At 34.6% G+C, this 21,922-nt stretch overlaps 1 protein-coding gene across 6 annotated transcripts in view; it reads right to left on the reverse strand.

Annotated features, from left to right (window-relative positions):
- The window catches only part of Nme7 (NME/NM23 family member 7), a 226,127-nt gene that overhangs the window by 89,666 nt on the left and 114,539 nt on the right, over nucleotides 1-21,922 (reverse strand). For all 6 annotated transcript variants that reach the window (XM_063253631.1, XM_063253632.1, XM_063253630.1 and 3 more), the window contains one exon: nucleotides 18,485-18,586. In XM_063253631.1, the coding sequence (XP_063109701.1) occupies nucleotides 18,485-18,586 (102 nt within the window). The remainder of the gene's footprint in view (nucleotides 1-18,484; nucleotides 18,587-21,922) is intronic.

Below are 21,922 nucleotides of genomic sequence, written 5' to 3' on the forward strand. Positions count from 1 at the left end.
TGCAGTCTGCAATTTTGGTAGTCTGGACAAATTCAAAATGTTTTAAATCATTCTCCTTAGCTCTTTGCTCCTGATTCTAAACACAAATCTAGCTATAAGTCTCTGCTGCCTTTAGTCTTAGTCTGGCAAAATCCCTGCACATGAGCAAACTTTTCTGCCAAAGCATAACACATATTATCTGGAGTCCAACAACCAGTGCAGTCTTTCTTCCCAGAATAAACCTTCTGAACTTGGTTTTTACCAGCAGCATTTCTATCAGCATTCTGAGCTCTGACCAGAATCTCTCATCAAGCACAGCTTAAAGCATTCTAAGATTTCTTCTTCAGTCAGCATCTCCAAACGTTTCCAAACTCTTCCACAAGCCAGTTCCAAAAGCTTATGAACCACATGGTCAGGTACAGTCACTCTAATGATCCCACTCTCAGAACCAAAATCTGTCTTACTTTTCTCATTGCTGAAACAAAATACCCAACACCTAGAGTTAAAAGAGGTAAAGTTTACTTCATCCTTCAGTTTGTAGAGGTTTCACTCAATATTTAGCTGACTCCAAGGCAGGGTAGCATGGCAGAAGGATATCACAGAGAAAAAACAGTTAGTAGTGTGGCAGAACAGAAGGAAGACAATAGATGGTCACTGAGAGCAGCAGCAGTAACAACAACAGCCTTTTTTGTGCTCCTTATAATACTATATTCCATCCAGGTTACCCACCCTTTGGATAAGTACACTCATTCCCAGGGTGTGGCACCCTTAATTCCAGCATCATATTCTTAATCTCAGCATGACACACACTACATCCAGTTACCTCTGAACAGTCCCACCTCTGAGTGCATGAGGCTTTGGAAGTATAGTTAGATATAAGCCACGGGTGTCCCTAAACTCATTCAAGTCTTCTAGTTCTGTCTTATCTACCTAATAGCTGTGTGATACCAACACAGCATTGTATCCTAAACATACTGAAAAAGTATGGAGAATTGACAGTTAGTAGACATTTACAACATGACTCACACTATTTAAGAATTTCCTCTACATTGGCTGATTTAATCCTCCCAATGTAGAGGTCCCTTTTCCTGTTCTCCTTGCAGTCCAGGAATATAAATTTGTAATCCTATGGAAATGTTATTTGAGTTCTAATGAATTAATTCCAATCTACCACTTCCAGTGTAACCCATGGTGAGAAATAAAGGCACTCAGACATACTGACAGTTACGGGCAGCCAAGGGGTCGTGAGTCTGGCCCAGAAGAAGGTTCATGGAACAAATAACTCGACCCATGGCCTAACCCAGATTTTATTAATTTGTGAAGAAGAAAGTGGCTACAGGATGAGTCACTGTGAGAATGGCAAGAATTATGTGAGTACTATAAGCTGGGCCAACTAGGAGGCCAGAAAACAATATGTAGAGAAAAGGTTATGCAGAAAGACAAATCTGCATAACACAATTGAGGTAACATTTAATATTTAGAAAGCTGGTGCTTCAGTTCTGATGTGTAAACTTTTTCTTCCCTGGGAAGCCACAACCTCTTATCTTGAGGCTCAAACGCAGTTGACAGCCCTGGAAGCATTGGCTCTGCATCCCGCTGTACTCAACCATTTAGGGAGACACTGAGGCAGGGAAGCAGCCACTGTCACATGGCTTCAAAGATTATACATCAGTGTTCCAGCTAGCCCTATTTACATTACTTAGAGCCAGTTGAAAAAGGAGAAATGGCTTTGCCAGCTCTGCACATAACAGTACAAGGAGATAGGGCCAGGTTTAGTCAAAGTGGAGGTGACTGTTCTGTATTCAAGGATAGTTGTCCAGGTGGTCATCTACATCTCATCAGGTTTATTCTTTTTCCATTTTATTGGGGAAGAAACAGTCATTGTTTTATAGGTGAAAATCTCAGGCAGCCTGGTCCCAAAGCCTTATGGCAAAACACTATTACCCAAATGCTATTCCTTCTTCTTGATGCTTTTATCCTGCTTCAAATTCTCCACATAGCAACCACAGAAATACTATTGAAACTGAGACTACATCGGTCTTCTGCTAAACTCTACAATGGCTCTGCATCACTCAGAGTAAAGGCCAAAGTCCTGCATGTGACTTGCACTGCAGGGGCTTCCTTCCCATCCCTTCCCTTCTTGACCTCCTGCTGTCTCCCCAGATTTACTGAGGTCTTGTCACAATGGCTTTCCAACTTTTTTCCAAGAACTGTGATGTCTCCCATTTTGGGAAATGCTGCTTGCCCCTTCCATGTGGATTGAGAAGTGACTCTGATCTTCACCTCACCTTTTTCAAATCTGTATCCAATGTAGATGGATAATAGATCCATCAGTGCAGCCCATCCTGTCCATTCTATTTAAAACTACAAATTTCTGCCTTTGCTGGAGAACTCTTAGCTCTTTCTTTTGCTTTATATTCCCCCTCTTTATTTACCATTGATAGACACACTATACATTTTATTTTTATATTGTTTGTGTTTTCCTTCCAGTGGAATCTAATCTCTCTGAGGGTAAGGCTTACTGCTTGTTCTGTTTAGTGTTATCCAAAACAGTTTCATGTGACAAACGTTCCCACAAGATTTTTCATGTATGAAAACTAAACTCATTCAAATAATATACAAAAATTAAGGTAGAATAACCAAAAATGAGTTAGTAGTCTTATAAGGAGGAATATATCAGATCTGGTACAAATGAAGTGAGTGGGGAAGATTAATCACAGGAAAGAAAAAAAAAAAAAGAAAAAGCTGCTGTGTGATAACTATGATGTCTTCTAACACCAGAAATCCTTATTTGACCTCTGTATGTCTTCCTCCATAAAAAGGATTCTTTTTTTTTTTTTTTTTTTTTTTTTTTTTGTCTTTTTCCTTTTTATTGGTACCGGGGATTGAACTCACGACTGCCTGCTTGCAAGGCAGGCGCTTATGCCGCTGAGCTAAATCCCCAGCCCCCATGAAAAGGATTCTTAATTTGGTCCTGTTCCAAGGACTCTTTTGGCAGTTTTATAAAACTTGAGTCTCAATTTTTTAAATGCATAAAGTAAAAGCAATAATATTTATCTTGTAGAGCTAAATAATATCAAAATAACTACATCATACTTCTGCAACATAATGTGTGTATTTATTAAGATCTGGCTGCTACTCTAGTAGCTCCTATAAATTTAAAGCTGAAACAACTGTCATTGTTACTTTAAGATACTCATAACAACTGTGATACACTATGAAAATGCTTGCAATTTCTACTGATTGCAAAGTTAAGATATAGGTACCACACAACAAGCAAATGAATATATGGAAAAATGTTCAACATCACTGGTCATTTAAGAAATGTGAATTAAAACAATACTGAGATTCCATCTCACTCCAGAAAGAATAGCTATCATCAAAAAATTAACCAATAATAAATGCTGGCACAGCAGTGGAGAAAAGGAACTCTTCACCATTGTTGGTACAACCACTGTGAAAATCAGTGTGGAGATCACTAGAAAAAAAAAAAAAAAAAACTAGGATTCAAGGTCCCATTTGACCCAACTATTCATCTTCTGGGTATTTTTCCAAAAGAATTGAAAACATCATACCAACGCAATATATGTGCACCAATGTTTATAGTAGCACGAATTTGTAATAGCTAAATCTTGGAAACAACCCAGACGCCAATCAACCATGGAATTGACAAAAAAGATGTGGTATTTTTATACAATCAAGTACTACTTGGTCATAAAGAAGGATAAATGAGACTTTTATAGATAAATGGATGCAACTTGAGATATATTCATAAGTGAAATAAATCAGACTCACATGTGTAAACATGTTGTCTCATCAGTGTAAAAAACTGAAAGAGTAAATAAGATCCAAAATGTACAATAGATGTTGTGAAAGTGAAAGGGAACAAACTGCTCAAAAGGAAAGAACAGCTGGGATGGGGAAAGGAGAAAAAAAGACTATCATAATTATACTACTAATCTCTATTATTTCATCAAATATAATAGTTTGTGCTTTCATTATTTGATCATTTTTATGCTTGCATCTTGTAATCTGGGTAAATACTTTGAAGATTACAATATGCACTATATTAAGCATTGTTTAATTTCCTATTGTTTTGAAATTCTATATCATTATTTCTATTCTTTTTTCTTTTTAAAATAAAAAAAGTCACATACAAAAGATGTGCGTTCTATGATGACTTGTTTGTATTCATTGGAATTCTAATCTTCATCAGATACTAGTGGGAATAGTGATTTTTTTCTCATCCAAGTTCACAGTCCTCCAAATTCTATTTCCCAAATTCTGAAGCATTTGTCGACATCATGATAAGAATGTTTGCTGTAGGGTCAGTCTCAGGGTATACTCAAGAGGGAAGCACACAAAAACTGATTAAGGTTCCATTATCTCAGTAACAGAAGAAAAAAAGAAAAAAACAAACCAACATCCCTCCACTATTTCCCCAAATTTCTTTAACTGCAAACAATCTTTTTTACTCTTTAGAGACTAGATCTAAAAATGCAAGTATATGTAAGTTTTAGTGAATACAGATAAATATATTTCAATAATAAGATAACCAATTACTTTCTAATATTGTTGCCAAATTCCAAAGAAGGAAAATTCTGTTGCCAGAGAGAAGGGAGGGTGCCGACATGTATACTGAAAAGAAAGACAATAAAAATTTGAAGTATAGATTTATGTAGCCCTATTTATCTTTCTCTATTCCCTGAAAAGTAAAAGCTTTAAAGTTCTTTATGTTTTCTTCAAGGTCTCTGCAGGGAGATTAACAAGAATTATAGTTAGGAATTTCTTCTTATCCTGGATATCATCTTTAACTTTTGGCAAGAAAACTGGAAAATAGTTTATACCAGACGACCTCTTTAGAGATTCACCATGTCAGCATTCAAAATGCTGTAGAATCTTGCAGTAAAGGATTCTGCTTAACTTCATTTAACTAAGTATTTTTCAATCTTATTTGTTCATAGGCTTTTTAAAAAATATTTAACACATATGTCTATCACAGCAATTATACTTGTTACTAATGACTGCACAATTCTTTCTTTTTTTCTTTTGTCTTTTTAAGACAAGGTTTCAGTATGTAGTACAGGCTGGCCTTGAACTCACAGCAATCCTCCTGTCTCAGTCTCCCCAGTGCTGAGATTACAGGCACGTGCCACCGTGCCTGGCTAATTCTCTCCTTCTTTGAGGATGTAAACTTCTCTGCCTCAGGAAAACGCGTCCCTCATTTTTTCATCGCCGTGCCTAGGAATATCAACTATTCTGAAAGTCTTTAAATGTTTGGTTGATTGGTGGTTAGTGCACTGGCTGGCAAGCTGGCTAAATGAAGGAGTGAATAAATCAGAAACAAGAAAAGCAATGCTTTGGATCAAGTTCACTGTGTATGTTACCTCGGCAATATGTAAGGAAACTTAAGAAACCCTGAAGTGGGATTAAATGTGAGAAAGTATAAGAAAAGAAAAATGGTTGTTATGAGTTAACTTCTCAGTGAAAATCTACCTACATAGTTATATTTAAATCAAAATCATTCTATTTAATCATTTCTGCAGCTCAGAAACCAGACTATGATATTCATGATTAGACTAGCATTTCATTTTCAGTCTATGGAATATCAGGTGTGATGTCTCATTAAGTGCTACAATTTCTAGCAATAAATTATGTTATTTAATAGGAGAGTTTAAAAGTCAAAAGCTAGAACAACCCCCAAATAGTTTCTAAATGTAACCTTTGATGGCCTAGATCAAATTTGTAGGAGACAACATGATAAAAAGACATTCATAGACTTCCAGGTTTAGCCAAATGTATTAGTTGGATTTTTAATGCTATAAGATTTTAAAGGATATGTTTTTATAGTCTCTCTGTTTCTCGATTCAAATCAACTAATTCCACCCACTTTTGAATTTCCTAAGCAGAATTAACAAGAAAGTAACATCTGCTGGTTATAGCAGAATGAAACATATAGCATTTTTGTTTTTATAGAGCTTACATACACAATAAAATCTTCAAAATTAAAATTAACAACTAAGGAAGCGAGTAAAAGCTAATCATTACCAGACTATGATGTTTTTAAAGAACAAAACATAACACAGATAACTCAAGAACTTTTCATCAAAGACTTAGGGGTTCCAAATCTACTAGACAATTGTAGGCACCTCAGTAATAGTCTAAACTCAAGATTAGATGCATTTTTTTCTTTATACATTCCCAGCTTTCAAGAGTAAAATCTATGTATATGTACCTAAAATTCAAATAAGTATCTCACAATAAACACTTAACCATTGGATAACATTAAATAAACAGGCATTGGTGTTTTCTATTTATTTTTATTTTATGAAATAACAAAATTTCATAATCAAATAATAAAGATAAGCGATAGTTTCTATACTGCATCATTATCTTCAAAGTAGTTACAGTACAAGACATAAACAGAAAATATCCTCACAAAAAGATACACTAACACAAATCTTTCCTTTCAATAAACTAAGATAAACTAGTAGTCCAAATGAAAGCAATTAACATATATATTAAAATATTTGTAAAGCAGTAGAATTTATAATTTGGGAAAGTATCCAAACTTCTCTTTACTTCCTATTTATCGTTCTATGTTGTCCTTTGTGTTTCTCATACAACAGAAGCCATGCAAGATTTGACCTTGTGCATCTGACTTACTTCACTTAACACTATGTTCTCAAGTTGGATGCATTTACTTATGAATGCCTCAAGTTCATCTTTCTTCATGGCAGCATACTATGCCATTGTGTAGAAATAAATTTTATTTATCTATTGATAGATATATTGTTACTACAATCTAGCTGTTATAAATTATGTAGCTATAAACATGAGTATGCATGTATCCCCTATAATATTATTTTAACTCTTGGTTTGAATCTTAGGATGATACCTGGAAGAAGGATAACTTGCTTAAGTGGAATGTATAGCATTTTAACTTTTTGAAGAATTTCCATGCTTATATCCATAAAGGTTGTACTAGTTTACATTCTCACCAAAAATGTAGGGTTTTTTCCTCTTCACATCCTTACCAGCATTTGTTATAATGAGTATTTTAAACGATAGCCTTTCTTTCCTGGGTAAGATACCACCTTAGTGTAGTTCTAATTTGCATTTTTCTAATGGCCATTGATGATGAGCATTTTTCATGTATTTTTTCTAAGAAGTATCTTTCACTTTGGTTGTCCATAGTTTGAGTCTTTTATTTTGGAGAATCTAATTCTTTTGAGTTTTCAAATATACTTTTATGTTAGTCCTCTGACTGTAGGCTAGGTGGCGAGGTTTTTTTTTTTTTATCATTTTATACAATGTCTCTTCACTATTGGTTGTTTCCTTTGCTGTTTCCAGAAGCTGTTTAATTTGATATGATCCCACTTGTTGATTCTTGGTACTATTTCTTATGTCACTGGCACTTTGTTCAGAAAGTCCTTGCCTCTATCTGTGTCTTCAAGAGTTGTACCTACTTGATCTTCCGGTAGATTATGTGTAGATGTTCAATCCATTTTAGTTTTAGTTTAGTATACGGGGAAATATGAGTCTACCCTCAATTTTCCACATGTATATATCTAGTTTTGCCAGCATATTTATTACAGAGGCTATCTTTCCAACATATATAGGTATTTTAAACACTTTTTTGTATCTGTTCCCAAATATAACACTCATTCCTGGGAACAATATTTTTTATCTGCAGTAGAGAAACTATCTAGCTGCTCATAACTATACCCAAGTTCTAACAGCTCTTTACAAAATATATTTTTTATCACTGCCTAAGCCCAGGAATCCATCCTCGTTAGTCAGAATGACTTTATTCTCTTCTAATCAATTTTCTGCATAGTTATAGTATGCTTTTGAAATGTAAATTCAATAATATCAACTACCCAACTAGCTACTGTGGCCTCCACCCTCCGACCTAAACCATCCCTTTAATTGCACAATAGGCTACTTCTTCATCACACTCTCCGCAACAACCAAACTGAGGTTCTTTGAATTCCCGGAATGCACTAGGTTCTCTCAATATTTATACACTCCACTCGTGGCTTCAGTATTCAGAATAAATGAGAATCTTTCAGCTAAGCCAGAGTCCTCTGTTAGATGTGCTTACAGGACTATCAAGCATCTTTAAAGCATTTAACATAGCTACAATACAGACATATATGTATGTAATTACTTATTTAGTAACTTGTTTACATTTTGCACCAGGCACAGGCTATGTCTATCATGCCTATTCCTGAACACCCTACACCCTACACCCATAGTATACTCAATAATTTTGGTTGAATGAAACAAAGTAAATCCCAATTCAACAAAAATGAAGATAAAGGGCAAAATACCTTAAAGTGAAACTTGTTTCTAGTTATCCCTTAGTCTATAACCATAGAGAATCTCTGAAAGTTTTATATACAAAGGAGACTTTTTTGTATTTTGCCCTACAAGTAGATATGCATATATTCTTGATATCGTTCTATTTATCATTGGTTGCTTAAGATTAAGTCTCTTTCAGAAATATATGAGCCAACCTGGATAGTACTACAATGCTTGGTTTCTAAATAGCGTGATAGTAAATACTGATATGAAAAAATAATTATCAGATGATCTGGGTGTCTTCTAGGGATTAGAACACTGGTAATTGAAAGAAAATTGTGTTCCAGGTTGCAGTTTAGATATTTCTTCTTTGCTAGTTTCATATGCTCTAGAAAATATTCTTCATATCAATATACCTATCTATGCATTTATATCTCCCATCAGAATATTTTACAGAAATGAGTCAAAAAATGCATGTTAATACAAAATGTCAACCTTCCCCAATCATGGTATAATCACAAAGAGAATGGGGGAAAAAGAAAATGAGGTTGAGTTCTGTGATCAGAATTCTAGTTATGATACTTAATGGGTAGCACAATCAAAAAGAAAATATTTTCATTTTAAATTAACTTAGTTGAAAAATCCATATACTATGGGAAAAGAATATGTGAAATCCCAAACCTAATCTACATTTGAATGACATCTTCTGCCTTTTCATGAAAATATAGCTGAATAAGATTTTGTTTTTATCTTAATAGAAAAATAAAAAATTGCATATATAATAGCTGAATTAACTGCTTTTTTATTACTCACCAATTAGATCACATTGCTTTATCTTTTTATATTGACAAAGAGTTATTGCTTTTGACAAGTTTTGAAGTTAAACTATTGATTAACATCAGCACTGAAGAAATCCAAGACAATGAATAATCTTGGAATGTATTTTTTCAGTATGTATTGTGTCCTTTTCAAGCTATCTGCATTAAACCACTTAGACCCATGTACTCTTTAAGAGAAGTATTTTTTTTTTAGTCAGGAAATTTTATTTAAAAGGCATTGCGGGGCTGGGGATTTAGCTCAGCGGCATAAGCGCCTGCCTTGCAAGCAGGCAGTCGTGAGTTCGATCCCTGGTACCGATAAAAAATGAAAAAGACAAAAAAAAAAAAAAAAAAAAAAAAAAAAAAAAAAGGCATTGCTATTTACTTTCTCAATTATTTTTCTTTATAAAATTCTTCAAACGCATTAAAACACAGAAACTTAAGTCAATCCTCATTGTTTATGGGCTCTATCTTTGAAAATTCCCCTAGAGAATAAAATTTATTTGTAATCCCAGTATCAGTATTAATAACATGTTGACAGTCATCAACAGACAAGTATAGGGCAGAAAAAATGGGTGGAGACAAAGGAAATTTTAGAGAAATTATGTAAATGTAAAAAAATAATATTCAAGCTTTTCCATATCTGATGTTAAAAACTGAATGAAAGAGAAATATTTCACAATTTTAAAGTAAGTAGAAATCATCCAAACTGAAGCCCAAAGAAGAAAAGATTGGGGGGTCTTTTTTTTCTTTCAAGCCAGTCTCACTACACATTTCAGGTTGGCCTTGATCTCACTTGTAGCCCAGGCTGGTCTTCAACTCCCAACAATCCTCCTGCCTCAGCTTTCTTAAGTGCTGGGATTATAGGGGTGAGCTACCACACCGAGCTGAAAAGATTTACTTTTAATATATAGAATTTCAATGGACTTTATCAAATGGTCCAATACATATGTAATCAGAATTCCAATAGAGGAAAAACATAGAAGTGTAAAATTTTTAAAGAAACATTACCTGAACTTGTTTTTTTCAATTTCACCAAAAACAGAGGACTTTCAGTGAATATCAAGCAGAATAAATGCAAAGAAAGTAATAGCCAAGTATATAATAATGAAGGTGTGGAAAACTTAATATAAAGCTCCACTGACTATGTTTATATCAAATTGGCACAGGGTTTGACGTACAGATCAATGTAATTTAACAACCTAGAAGTAAGATATCACCAATGAGTAAGAAAGAAAGCATTTGATAAACAATGTTCTGATAATAGGTAACACTTAGAAAAATGAGGGACTTAAATTTTCACCTTAGACTATAAATAACAAGGAAAAATTTAAATGTATCAAAATAATTAGACAAAAAATTAAATTGCAAAATAATTAGAAAAAACATATTTTAAATGATACAATACCATGAAAAATCTGACCAAAAAAAACTATCCTTGTGTATTTCCTGCTTCTATGACATTAATACTGTAACACTGAGTAATTAACAAAGGAGAGTTTTATTCAGCTGAAGGTTCTAGAGGCTGGTAAGTCCAAGACCAGGCAGCCTTTAGGCTGCTGGGGCCATAAACTCTTGCGTAAGTCAGAAGGCAAATGAGTTCATGAAACAGAAAAACATCAGAGGGAGCCTCACTTCCTAACAACTGGTTCTCCTAGTAACTAATCCATCCTGTGACAGTGAGAACTCCTGAGAAAAAGCATTAATCCCTCTTAATCACCTAATTACTTACTTCCGAACAGTATACATTGGCAGCCATACGCCAACGTGAGTGTCCCAGGGGCCAACCCATATCCAGATTATAGTAGCAACCAAAAATTAAAAGATTAATAAACTGTTGTATGTATTAGAATCTTCTCTATGTATGCTCACTTAAAAATTAAACTGAAAATATATGTAGTGTGCATAATGAATACATAAAATGATTTGAAAACAGCAGAAAATGAATTAAAAGACATTAATCAGATAATGTACAAAGCAAAATATATAACTAGTCAATAAATGTGAAGAATGTTAACTCTTACAAATATAAAAACAATGAAATAACCACTGCACCAATTAAATGAGATATATTTTAGTTTAATAAGTCATAAAACAGTATTAAAAACTCTATACTCATACTATTGGTGGAGGTATAAACTGGAACAAACTTCCTGGAAAATAAAGCTTAGAGCTATCTATACCCTTTCAGTCAGAAATTTCATTTTGGGAATCTTTTGTAAGAAAACAATCAAATGCATAAAATACAGTATATGGAAGACTTTTCAGTGCAATTTGATTATAAGTATGAAAACTTACAAACATAATTCTCAATTATAGAGAAATTGTCAAACTATTTTCTATTATAAAACAATACACATGGGGCTGGGGATTTAGCTCAGCGGCATAAGCACCTGCCTTGCAAGCAGGCGGTCATGAGTTTGATCCCCGGTACCGATAAAAATGAAAAAAGACCAAAAAAAAAAAAAAAACCAAAAAAACAAAAAAACACAGCAGTCTAATAAAATCATGTTTTTAAAATAATTGACAAATGCTCATGTCATTCAATTTTTAATTAAGCATTATGTTGTATATTATGTCCTTTAAATGTGTACAAACTGATTGATCTCAATTAATTTACAATATTAGAAAATTTGCATAGGGAATAATGATCCATATATTATTAAACTTCATTCAATTTCTACTATTTCTCTCGTGGTCATGTATTATGGTTTATAACCACAAAAATTATTTTGAAAATAAAAATCTAGAAAATAGTGCAAAGCCTTGAAAAAAAAACAAAAAATAGGTGGAAAATCTTAATAGAAAAAGAAAATACACTCTTCTGGAATAGAGTGAGAAGGTGAGTATTTATAAATACATAAATTGTGTGAAAGCAGAAAATTAAAAAATCACGGTTAATTTTCTCTATGAAGTAACAGAAGTTGCCTTTTTTCCTGCGGAGAAATGATAAAACAATTGTAAACAGGTTAGAGAATATAATAAGGTGATATATTGTTTACTTTTCTCTCATTGCTGAGACAAAATATCAGACCTCAAAATGAAGGAAGGAAAGGTTTATTTAGCTTACAGTTTCAGTGCACAATCAGCTGGTTCCAAGTCAGGGAGGCATGGCTGAGGGGGAGCCATTCATGGCAGCCACAAGCCACAAGGGCAAAAGGCAAAAGAGGACCAAGGGAAACACACGGCTCCTTTCCTCCTTATGTGTTCTGATTACCTGCCCCTGGGGGGGTGTAGCACTCACACCACCAACCCCAGCACTAGATAACTAATCAATCACAAACACTAGACTCAGCAGCCTTTGAAAGGCCATCCTCCTGCCTGCATGAGGCTCTGAGGGGGACGTTTAAACACAAACCGTAACAGATGATAGAATAGTCATTGTGAGAATCAGTAAGAAGAGAAAAATAGAAGAATTTTAGAAAAGATTTCCAGGTAGCAGTACTGGCACAGCTTTGATGAGAGATTATATCTTATATCAACATGAATCTACGCAAGAGCGTAGATTCATGTAGTAGAACATTTCAGTCTGGGCATAGAAATGTGGTAGCTAGATGGTTAAATTTATCTAAACTTTGTTGTGCCCAAAGGATAAGGGTAAAAAGAATGACAGAGGGATAAAGTGGCCTGCAATTCCAGCAGTCTTCGAGCTCAAGGAAGGATAGCAAGTTCAAGCATGGTTAGTTAAGCAACTTACTGTGATCCTGTCTCAGTGTGAAAAACAAAAAGAGGCTGAGGATATAGTTCAGCGCAAAGACCCTAGGCTCAATCCCCAGTAACACAACAACAGCTGAGAATGCCATTAAAAGTGTGATGAAAGAGGTAACAGTGGAATCTGGGTGGACGGAGGGAGGAGGAAGTTACGAACTGGTGTTACAAAAAGGAAGGGCCGAGCCTCTAAACCTGGAGGCCTTATTCAAGTCAAAGTGAACTGTGAGAGAGAGTCAAGTGGCCCAGAAAGGGAGGAATGGTGGGGCACACTTATAATCCAAACACTCTGCGGGACTGAGGCAAGAGGACTGCAAATTTAAGGCCAGTTTCAAAATAAAAACCAAAAAAGGGCTGGAGTTGCATCTCTGTGAAAGCCCAGGGTTGAATCTCTAGTAATGCAAAAACAAACAAAAAGCAGCCAAAAGGCCCTGGAAAATGTGATAAGATTGTCTTAGAGATCAGGTTTGCAAAGGCACCCCTTCTGGAAGTCAGTCAATGAGTATCCCTGTGGAGGAAAACTGACAAGTACAATGCTTACAGATTAATGATAGAAGGAGTCCTTACTGCCCAGCTTTACGGGAGACACTGGGACAAAGAGAAAAAACATGATCAGGGCTTCAAAATCTTCAGGGAGTAAAGAATACAAACAAGAAGTTAATAGATGATAGAAACAACAAACAGCTCCCAGAATCTTTTCCAAGTTTACCATAACTTCTACACTGATGGCCAAAATGTCATTTCCCAAATATTATGTATCTCTATTGTTTTTGAAATTGGTAAAGGCTACTAAGTAATAGATGAATGTAATAATACTTTCCATTCATCTATTACTTAGTAGCCTTTACCAAGTATTATTAAAATGTATAGAGCTATGCTTGTATATGAAAATACTTGACTCAGTTTGATCTTGTGATGGAGTAGAAGTTTTCAAACTACGAGAGCAGGTGAGATGGACATGTACTTTAAAAAAATATTTAGTTTCCCTTAAGTGAAACACTTTATGTGAATCGCATTTTAATAACACATTAAATAACACAAAATGTGCTTTAGATAAAGTGTTTTTGGAATAATTTTTAAAAAATAAAACAAAGCATATTTACATCATATGGTTTGAAAAGATACAGTGTCCTCCAAAAGTCTATAAACTAAAGACCTGGTCCCCGGGGCACCGACAGCGGGAAGTGCTGTGAACCATTAAGAGGCAAAGCACTGGTGGGATATCCTCAATTCTCTAAGTGGGTTGTGGGACACTGGCCGATCTTCTCTTTCTTCTCGACCTGTCTTGTGAGCTGCTAGATGTGACACTAATGCCCCACATGTCCATCATGGATTTTCATCAGAGGCCCAAAGCAATGCAACCTTGTAACTTGAATTGGAACTTCTAGGACTATAAGCTAAATAAACTCTTTCTGTTCATAAATTAACTGACTCAAGTATTTATATATCATAATGCAAACCTGACTAATACATGATGTTAGGTTATTTTAACTTGACAGATCCACCAGTACAAAAACAAGTGTATTCTACAGAGTTTTTGCAGATAATTTAACTACTCCTTCATGATTGAGTTTCCAAATGATTCCGCAGGAAAACTATAAATTTACTCTTAAGGCTTCACATTTTATATTTTATTGAGACTTAATTTTTCCTACTTGTTAGATAAAGTAGAAATGTAAGGTAATCATTCCCTCCACCCCTGTCCCTAATGAACTCTCTGCTGTTCCACTCTCCTCTCTGGATACTACTTCTAGAGAGACTGGAAGACAGTTTGTTCATTCTCTCCAAACATATCATAAAGAGGAAGAAGAATCTGTGAATATCACAGACATTAATGTTGAAATGATATCAACTTTCAATGTATGCAGTTAAAAAATGACCTAAAGGCTTCTGTTAGGTTAAACCTTCTTTCATATCAAAGTATAAATAGCTCTGAATCTTAGAAAAGAAGAAAGAAAGAAAAACATAAGAACCGTTTTGGTAGGTAAAATATCTTTAAGCAATTAGCAGATGTTAGATATATATAAAAACATAACCAATTTATTTACCAAATATTAATTGCATGACTACTATGTTTTTGGTAGTCTTCCAAGCATTAATTATATTTACATGTACTGTAATCCAGGAGTCATTTTTTGGACATGAGAATGGCAAGACAGTGAAGATATGAATTTCTAAATCACAGATAAACACACCTTGCAGTTTCAAGTGCAACTGTTCTTAATTAATAATTCTATTTTCTCCGAGAGCTAGACTGTAAGTTCTTCAGAGATAAGCATTATATATTGTTGTGGGTTTTTTTTTTCTTAGATCGTTAACATATTAACATATTCCTGGCATACTGGCTCGCAAATATCTATTTTTTGGACAGGAGTGAGAAAAGGAAGAAAGAAATGAGGGAAAAGATCAAATGAAATTCAGAAGAAGTCTGAGAACACTGGGAAAGTGCCGTTTTATTCTCAAAGTATAGTTTGACTGCGACCATCACTCTATTTTTTCTGATTTGGAAAGAACTGACAGGTGCATGTTGTGCTGCTTGACAACCTGGTCTGCCTCTAGGAATAGTCCATAATTCAGCACCGATATTCAAATGGAGAATCACGTCAGTAAATATAAGCCTCAATTAAAAGTTTAGTAACTTTCAGGTTTATGATAAAATAAACAGTATTCTTCTTACTATAAATGCGATATAAGTAATTCAAAGAAAATTAGTACAATACAGAAAATTAGAACTAAAACATTACCATAATCCACCTCCCCAAAACAAGTACTGTCGTTCCAAATTTTGAAATCTCTGTGGTGTGACTTCGTAATTCCACGGGAGGCTCATAAACAACAAAAATGAAAAAAATCCCATAGTGGCATAATTCCAGCTGTACTTAACAAAGCAAGATTTAGGACCTCACAACAGTTTCCAACTTGAAATGTTATGAGATTATGAGCTCTTTAAACAATCTTAAGATGCCTTAGCCACAGGACCTAGCAGTGAGTTGTACATACATCTTTCATGGAGTAAGTGATCACTGAATAAATATTTAGAAAGAAAGAGAAGCAGCATTTTTTCTTTTTCAAGACACTTCCTCCTCCTTGCTCATCCTCCAGCTCCTCCCCAATGACTTCTTTCATCCTATCATTTCTCGCCTGCACTTTAGCTCCATTAAAAGTAACAAGCTTGCTATAATTCCACAGTGATGTTGTTTTATGCATACATAGTTTAGGTCATATTATTTTCCACCTTCATTACCAAGCTAAATTCCACTCACTCCTCACAGTTCAGCCCAATGTCTGCCTTCAAGAAGTGTCCCAGACCTCTGAGGTGGGTAGGTACTATTATTCTGAGGTCCCACTGTACTCACAAATGTCTAACAATGCAACTGTCCCAGTACGTGAGAATTAGCCACTCAGGGTTGCTTTGTTTTTTAATTTGAACAATTTTACTCTTTAATTGGTCAGCTGATCTATCATCATTTTAATTGTCTTAAAAATAAATGAACAGAAACTTACCTTGGCTATCAAACATATACCAGAATTCTAAGTGATAAAAAAATGATAAAAACTGAGCTCAGCTTTCTCATCAGGCTTAACATAGTTAAGCATAGTATAACATAGCTATTTTTATAAAAACACAACTTTGAAGACACTGTAGGACTAGAAAGCGGTTAATAATCAAAACCGGTATGGATATCTTTTACATCTTGTCATCTTCAGAGTAGTTTCCTCTACTCTTAGACTTGATACTATCAAGCATATCAAATTTGAATAAAATCAGCCAAGGCAAAACCACAGTCTAGCAAACCAGCTTCAAATAATATCAGTCATAGTAGGATAATATAAGTAATACAGGGTTTCAGTTTAAGTTAATAGGAAACTAAGGATAGTTTACCATGGTATAACTTGCTATTTTGGGGTTAGATGTCTGTGCCTTCAAATCTGATGAGTGGACAGACCACAACAAAATAAAATCAAACTAAACAGAGCCATAAGACTACTCTGACTTTTCAATCCTGATACACTACTAACAATGTCCTCTGCCTTCCTTTTTTAAGGCAGTTCCTCACCTTTCCCCTTCTCAGGATGCTTTGTATATTTTGGGTCCCACTAGCTCCTTTAGTTTTTAGATTAGGGGGCCAGCCTGTTATCTATCTGAGTGTTGCTGAACCTTTCTACCCCTGAGCTTGATCCTGAGATGTACTCCTTTACTTACTAAAGTCATAGGGTTTTCCTTCCTTCCAGCTGTGTAGTTCTACACTGCCCAAAAGTGTCACAGCTTTCCAATCTATCTGCGGCTGCTGGACGAGTTGTCCCTATTTCTCTCTGGTTTCCTGTCACATATTACACTGTTTTCTCATCTTTAACTTTCAGTTTATTAACCCTCTTTCAGGTTGAGTGTATTTCCTATACAAAGCAGCTCGATGGAACCTGCCTCCTAATCTACTCTGCCTGTTTTTTTTTTTAATTTTAGTGTATCAAGGTTAACTATATTAAAGATTATAGCTTACCGTCTCTGCCTCATGTCTGCTATTCTATTTTTCTGCTATAATTTGTCCACTTTACTTCATTCCACTGTCTGCCCTGTTCATTGAGGCCTCTCTGCCACTGTTGCTGGAATCCTGGTATCCCTTCCTCTTTCTCTCTCTCTCTCTCTCTCTGGAATGTCCTTCAGTATTTTTAGTAGGGTTGGGTTGGTGGCCATTAACTCCCACAGTTCCTCCTTGTCTTGGAAACATCTTATTTCTCCATTAATTTTGAGAGAGAGTTTTTCTGGGTACATCAGTCTTGGTTGCAGATTATTTTCTTTCAGGGCTTGAACTATTTCCCCCCAGGCTCTTCTTGATTTGAGAGTTTGTGTTGCTAAGTCTGTTGTTATTTTGATAATTTTCCCATTGTAGGTAATCTGCTTCTTTTCCCTAGCTGCTTTTAATATTCTGTTCTTTTGGTGGATTTCTGGAATCTTGATTATTATATGTCTGGGTGTAGTTCTGTTTTGGTTGTAGGTGGCTGGAGTTCTGTATGCCTCATTTATCTGGATATCATTTCTTTTTCCTATGCTTGGGAAGTTTTCCTTAATTATACCTGAATATTCTTTGTAGTTCATTTGTGGTTACTCCTGCTTCTTCACTCACATGCTTTATTCTTAAGTTATAGATCCTTTTGTCATCTTCTAGCCTTTGAATTGTTTCTTCCTGGTTCCTCGTTATTTTTAAGAGATCTTTTCTTTCACAATCATATATCATAAATCTCTCTTCAAGTTTCAAAAGGCTAACTTTAGTTTCTGTCAAGGCATTTTGCCAGTTTTCAATGGAGTTTTTAGTTTCCTGGTAATCTCTTTGGATCTGTTTCATGTATTTTAGGTTATGTTTAAATTCTTCATCAAAGGTTTCTCTTTCTTTTCTGAGTTCCTCCGTTCTTCCTTCTGTGTTCTCTTGGGAGGGGCTTATCATTTATTTAATTAATCTTTTTATATCTTGCCTCACTTGGATCAGAAGTACAGCTTTAAATTCATCTATGAGGTCATGAAGGTATTTCTTTATGTCCACTGATGCTGTCTCTAGTATTGGACATATCACTGCTATATTATTTCTATATTATTTCTTTTAAAGAACTAAAAATATAAACCTGTTAAGATAGTTGATGGATAACACAAACTAAGATAATAGTTTAAAATAACTTACAGGATCAGCAGGTCCACAAAATTCTCGAAATGTCTTTGTAGGATTATTCTGTTGGATTTCCATTGCTACACAAGAGCCAGAATACATTTCTGTCACCATTTCCTATAGTATAAAATATAAAAGAACACAAATGAATCAATATTATTTAATAGTATTTACTTGTCTTCTGATTGTGTCATTGTTCCATTAATCTTACAGTATTAAAGTCACCTTTGACTTCTTTTCCACCCTTACCCTACACACTAAGCCATTACCAAAAATCTGCCCACTTTTCCCACGAATATTTTTAGCTATGTTCCTCATTGTCATTCCTATTGTTTTAACCTAATGCACTATCACCTAATTCTTTCATGATTTGAAGTTATCTTCTAATATAACTTCTTTCAAGGTCTCTTTGCACACATTGTTGGCAAATTAACATTCCTGAAATTGTAAATAACCAAGTTTTTCTCCCAAAGAACCTTTTAAAATTCATAATGCATTCTAGCAAAAAGGAAAAACAAGGACCAGATTTATTCTTTACCATTACACATCTAGAAGCTAGACAATAGTTTTCAGATATGGAATAACAAGTATCACATTACTACAATCTTTGAGAGAAAGGAAACAAATGAAGTAAGCCACATAATTGTTCCAACTTATTGACTGCGAGCACTTTCCAGACAGGAGAGACAGATACAGGACAGGAAGAGAAAACAACAGAGCCTAACATTCTCACAGCACTCAAGAGATAAGACTGAAGTACATGGAGGCTAATGAGGCTGGAATTTTCAAACACTAGAGAAAGGTGGGGAGCTATATAGAGAGTAAGCTGCAGTATTTCCAGATAAGTCCACTTGAGTCTTTTGCTAACAGTCTGTAGCAGATGCAGGAAACTACTTGAAGGTAGGGAAAGAATCACCAGAAAACAGTAGCCTAACAACTCAGAGAAAGGACAACTTAAGGTTGGGACAGTTTGTGCTTCTACCAGCTAAGAGGAAACCCATCATATGACATACAGAGTTAAATTGGTCGTGCACCACTACAGTGGCCTAAATTAGTTCTAATTTACGAGCTGCTCGGTACCTATCCTACAAAGCTAAAAAGCAAGCCTCAAAGGGGTTGCTGATCCCAAATAATTTCTCAGTGCAAGAGTAAAGTCAAACACTATTTAAACAAATAAAACAATACTCATTATATAAAACTAAATTCTCTCAATATCCAACACTCAATAAAAAAAATAAAATCACCAGGCATGCAAACAAGTACAAAACTGGGGCCATCACCATAAAACCTTAATACATACAGACCTGGCAATGATAGGAATGATATAACTAAAGCAAGATTGTTAAATAGCTACCATGCATAAGCTCCACATGCACATATTATAAAACATGAATATGATGAGGTAAAAAAATTAAAATTATTTTAAAGAGTCACATGGAACTTCTAGAGATGCAACCAAAGACCTTATATTGACATATACTAAATGAGTAGACAGAATGAGATACTTCAGAAGAACAATGAATTTGAAGATAGGTAATAGTGCTCAAAAGTAAGCATGGAAATAATAAAGAATGAATAAAAATGAAAAAAGAAAAAGATCTACAGGACAATGTTAAGCTATCTAATGTAATTACAGTGTGACAGAACAAAAGCTGATGAGCAGAAAAATATTTCAAGAAATAACTGCTGAAAATTAGGTAAGAGAAAGAAACAAATAAGATGTAAATAGGAAAAGAACAAGTCAAATTATTTGCAGATACTATGATCTTTTACCTATAAGATAATAAGATTTACACCAGAAAGCATTTAGATCTGATGAGCAAATTCAGCAAAGTGCACCAGCAGAATGAAGGGTCTGTGCCACCAGGCAGAGGATCTGCATTGGAGTCAGGAAGCAGTGCTCCAAGTAGGGACCAGACCTCCCCAGACATCCTCAGTGACAGTGAGGATCAGAGATCCTCCAATGATGAGAACAGCTGAATTCGTATCAGGAAAACAGCGTGACAAGCTTCTCTAGGAGAATCAACAGCTTGTTATCTTCTCCTGTTCTCTTTTTATGCTGTTGGCAATAATCCTCAGGTGGGCCTTCCACACCCAGCACCATTCTGATTCAGTTCAGCTGGGTCTTACAAGTTAAACATTAGATAATCTAATACACCAGCTATTCTTGTAGCATACGATTTACCCAATCCAGAAACCTAATCAGTAGATGGGCAAAAAAATAGAGTACACATCTTTCTTTCTTTTTTTATTTAAGGAGAAAAAGAAAAAAAATAGAAAAAGGGTACAAGTTATACAGAATTCCAGAAAACATAAACAGTAGGAAATCACTAGTTAATTGATTACATATTGTTATCTTAGAAATAGATGTTCAAGTTACAAAATTAAAGCATATAAAATGGACTTTCAAACAGTGAGACTGGAAACAGTTTTGTTCAGTGATCCAACAAAACTCAGTAATATGGTTATCTATCTTATACACTTAAATATGTATGCAGTTATATTCTTTAGAGCACTTTCTTTTCCTTTCTTTTGTACAATGACAATTACACATTTTGGGTTTTATTACTCCCACAGTTCTTGTTACTTTTTTTTGAAGACAGTAAAACCAAATGTGCCATAACAGAACAAAGTCAGTCAAATCAAAAGGATGGAGATAATAGATAATGTAAAAACAAAATACTAGGTGATCAACAATGGTTACCATACTGCCTCTTGCTATCTTAAAAAGAATTGCCTATATCATCAGTTATAATAAAATTGAACAAAACAGTAAAGAATAAAACCAAAATATTGGAGACATTACAGGACTTTAAAAGAAGATAATAGTCAACCGGGATGGGCGTCATAATGAATCTTATTGTTTTCACAGTTATGCCTATACTTTCGAACTTGGTACTATCAAGCAAAGCAGAATAGAGGAAAATCAGTCAAAGCAAGATGGTGAAGGCTATACAGCGTTTCAAATCAAGTGAATAGGAAATCAAAGTGGGTTACTATAATATATCCTGCTTTTTTATTTTTCCCTTAATTAAAAAGATAAAAATAAAAAAGTAAATAATTTTTTTAAAAAGGAGATTGAGATAAAAGAGGGCATAACAGCAAAACAGCGCAGATCAAAACATAACCATTTAAGTGTTTCACCACAAGATAATCCTGACATAAAAGTAGTTACCATATTGTCTCTTTCCTTGAAATCTTTGAGTATAACTTCATATACTCACCAAACATATCAAGACAATATAAAACATTCAAGAGAATGACAGTATTACAGGGTATTTAGAACCAACTATCAGAAAATGAACAATAGTTTCTATATAATCTCCTTGTCTATAAAAGTTTTTGTTTATATTATCATGTATAATAAAATCCAATAAGATACAACACGTTAAAACCGATGGAGACAGAAGAATAAAAGCTTGATGGGACTTCAAAGCGAGATGATATTAAATC

This window comes from Cavia porcellus, unplaced genomic scaffold (genome assembly GCF_034190915.1).
Source record: "Cavia porcellus strain 051 isolate PalLab524CR breed Dunkin Hartley unplaced genomic scaffold, mCavPor4.1 scaffold_7, whole genome shotgun sequence".
NCBI classification, from domain to species: domain Eukaryota; kingdom Metazoa; phylum Chordata; class Mammalia; order Rodentia; family Caviidae; genus Cavia; species Cavia porcellus.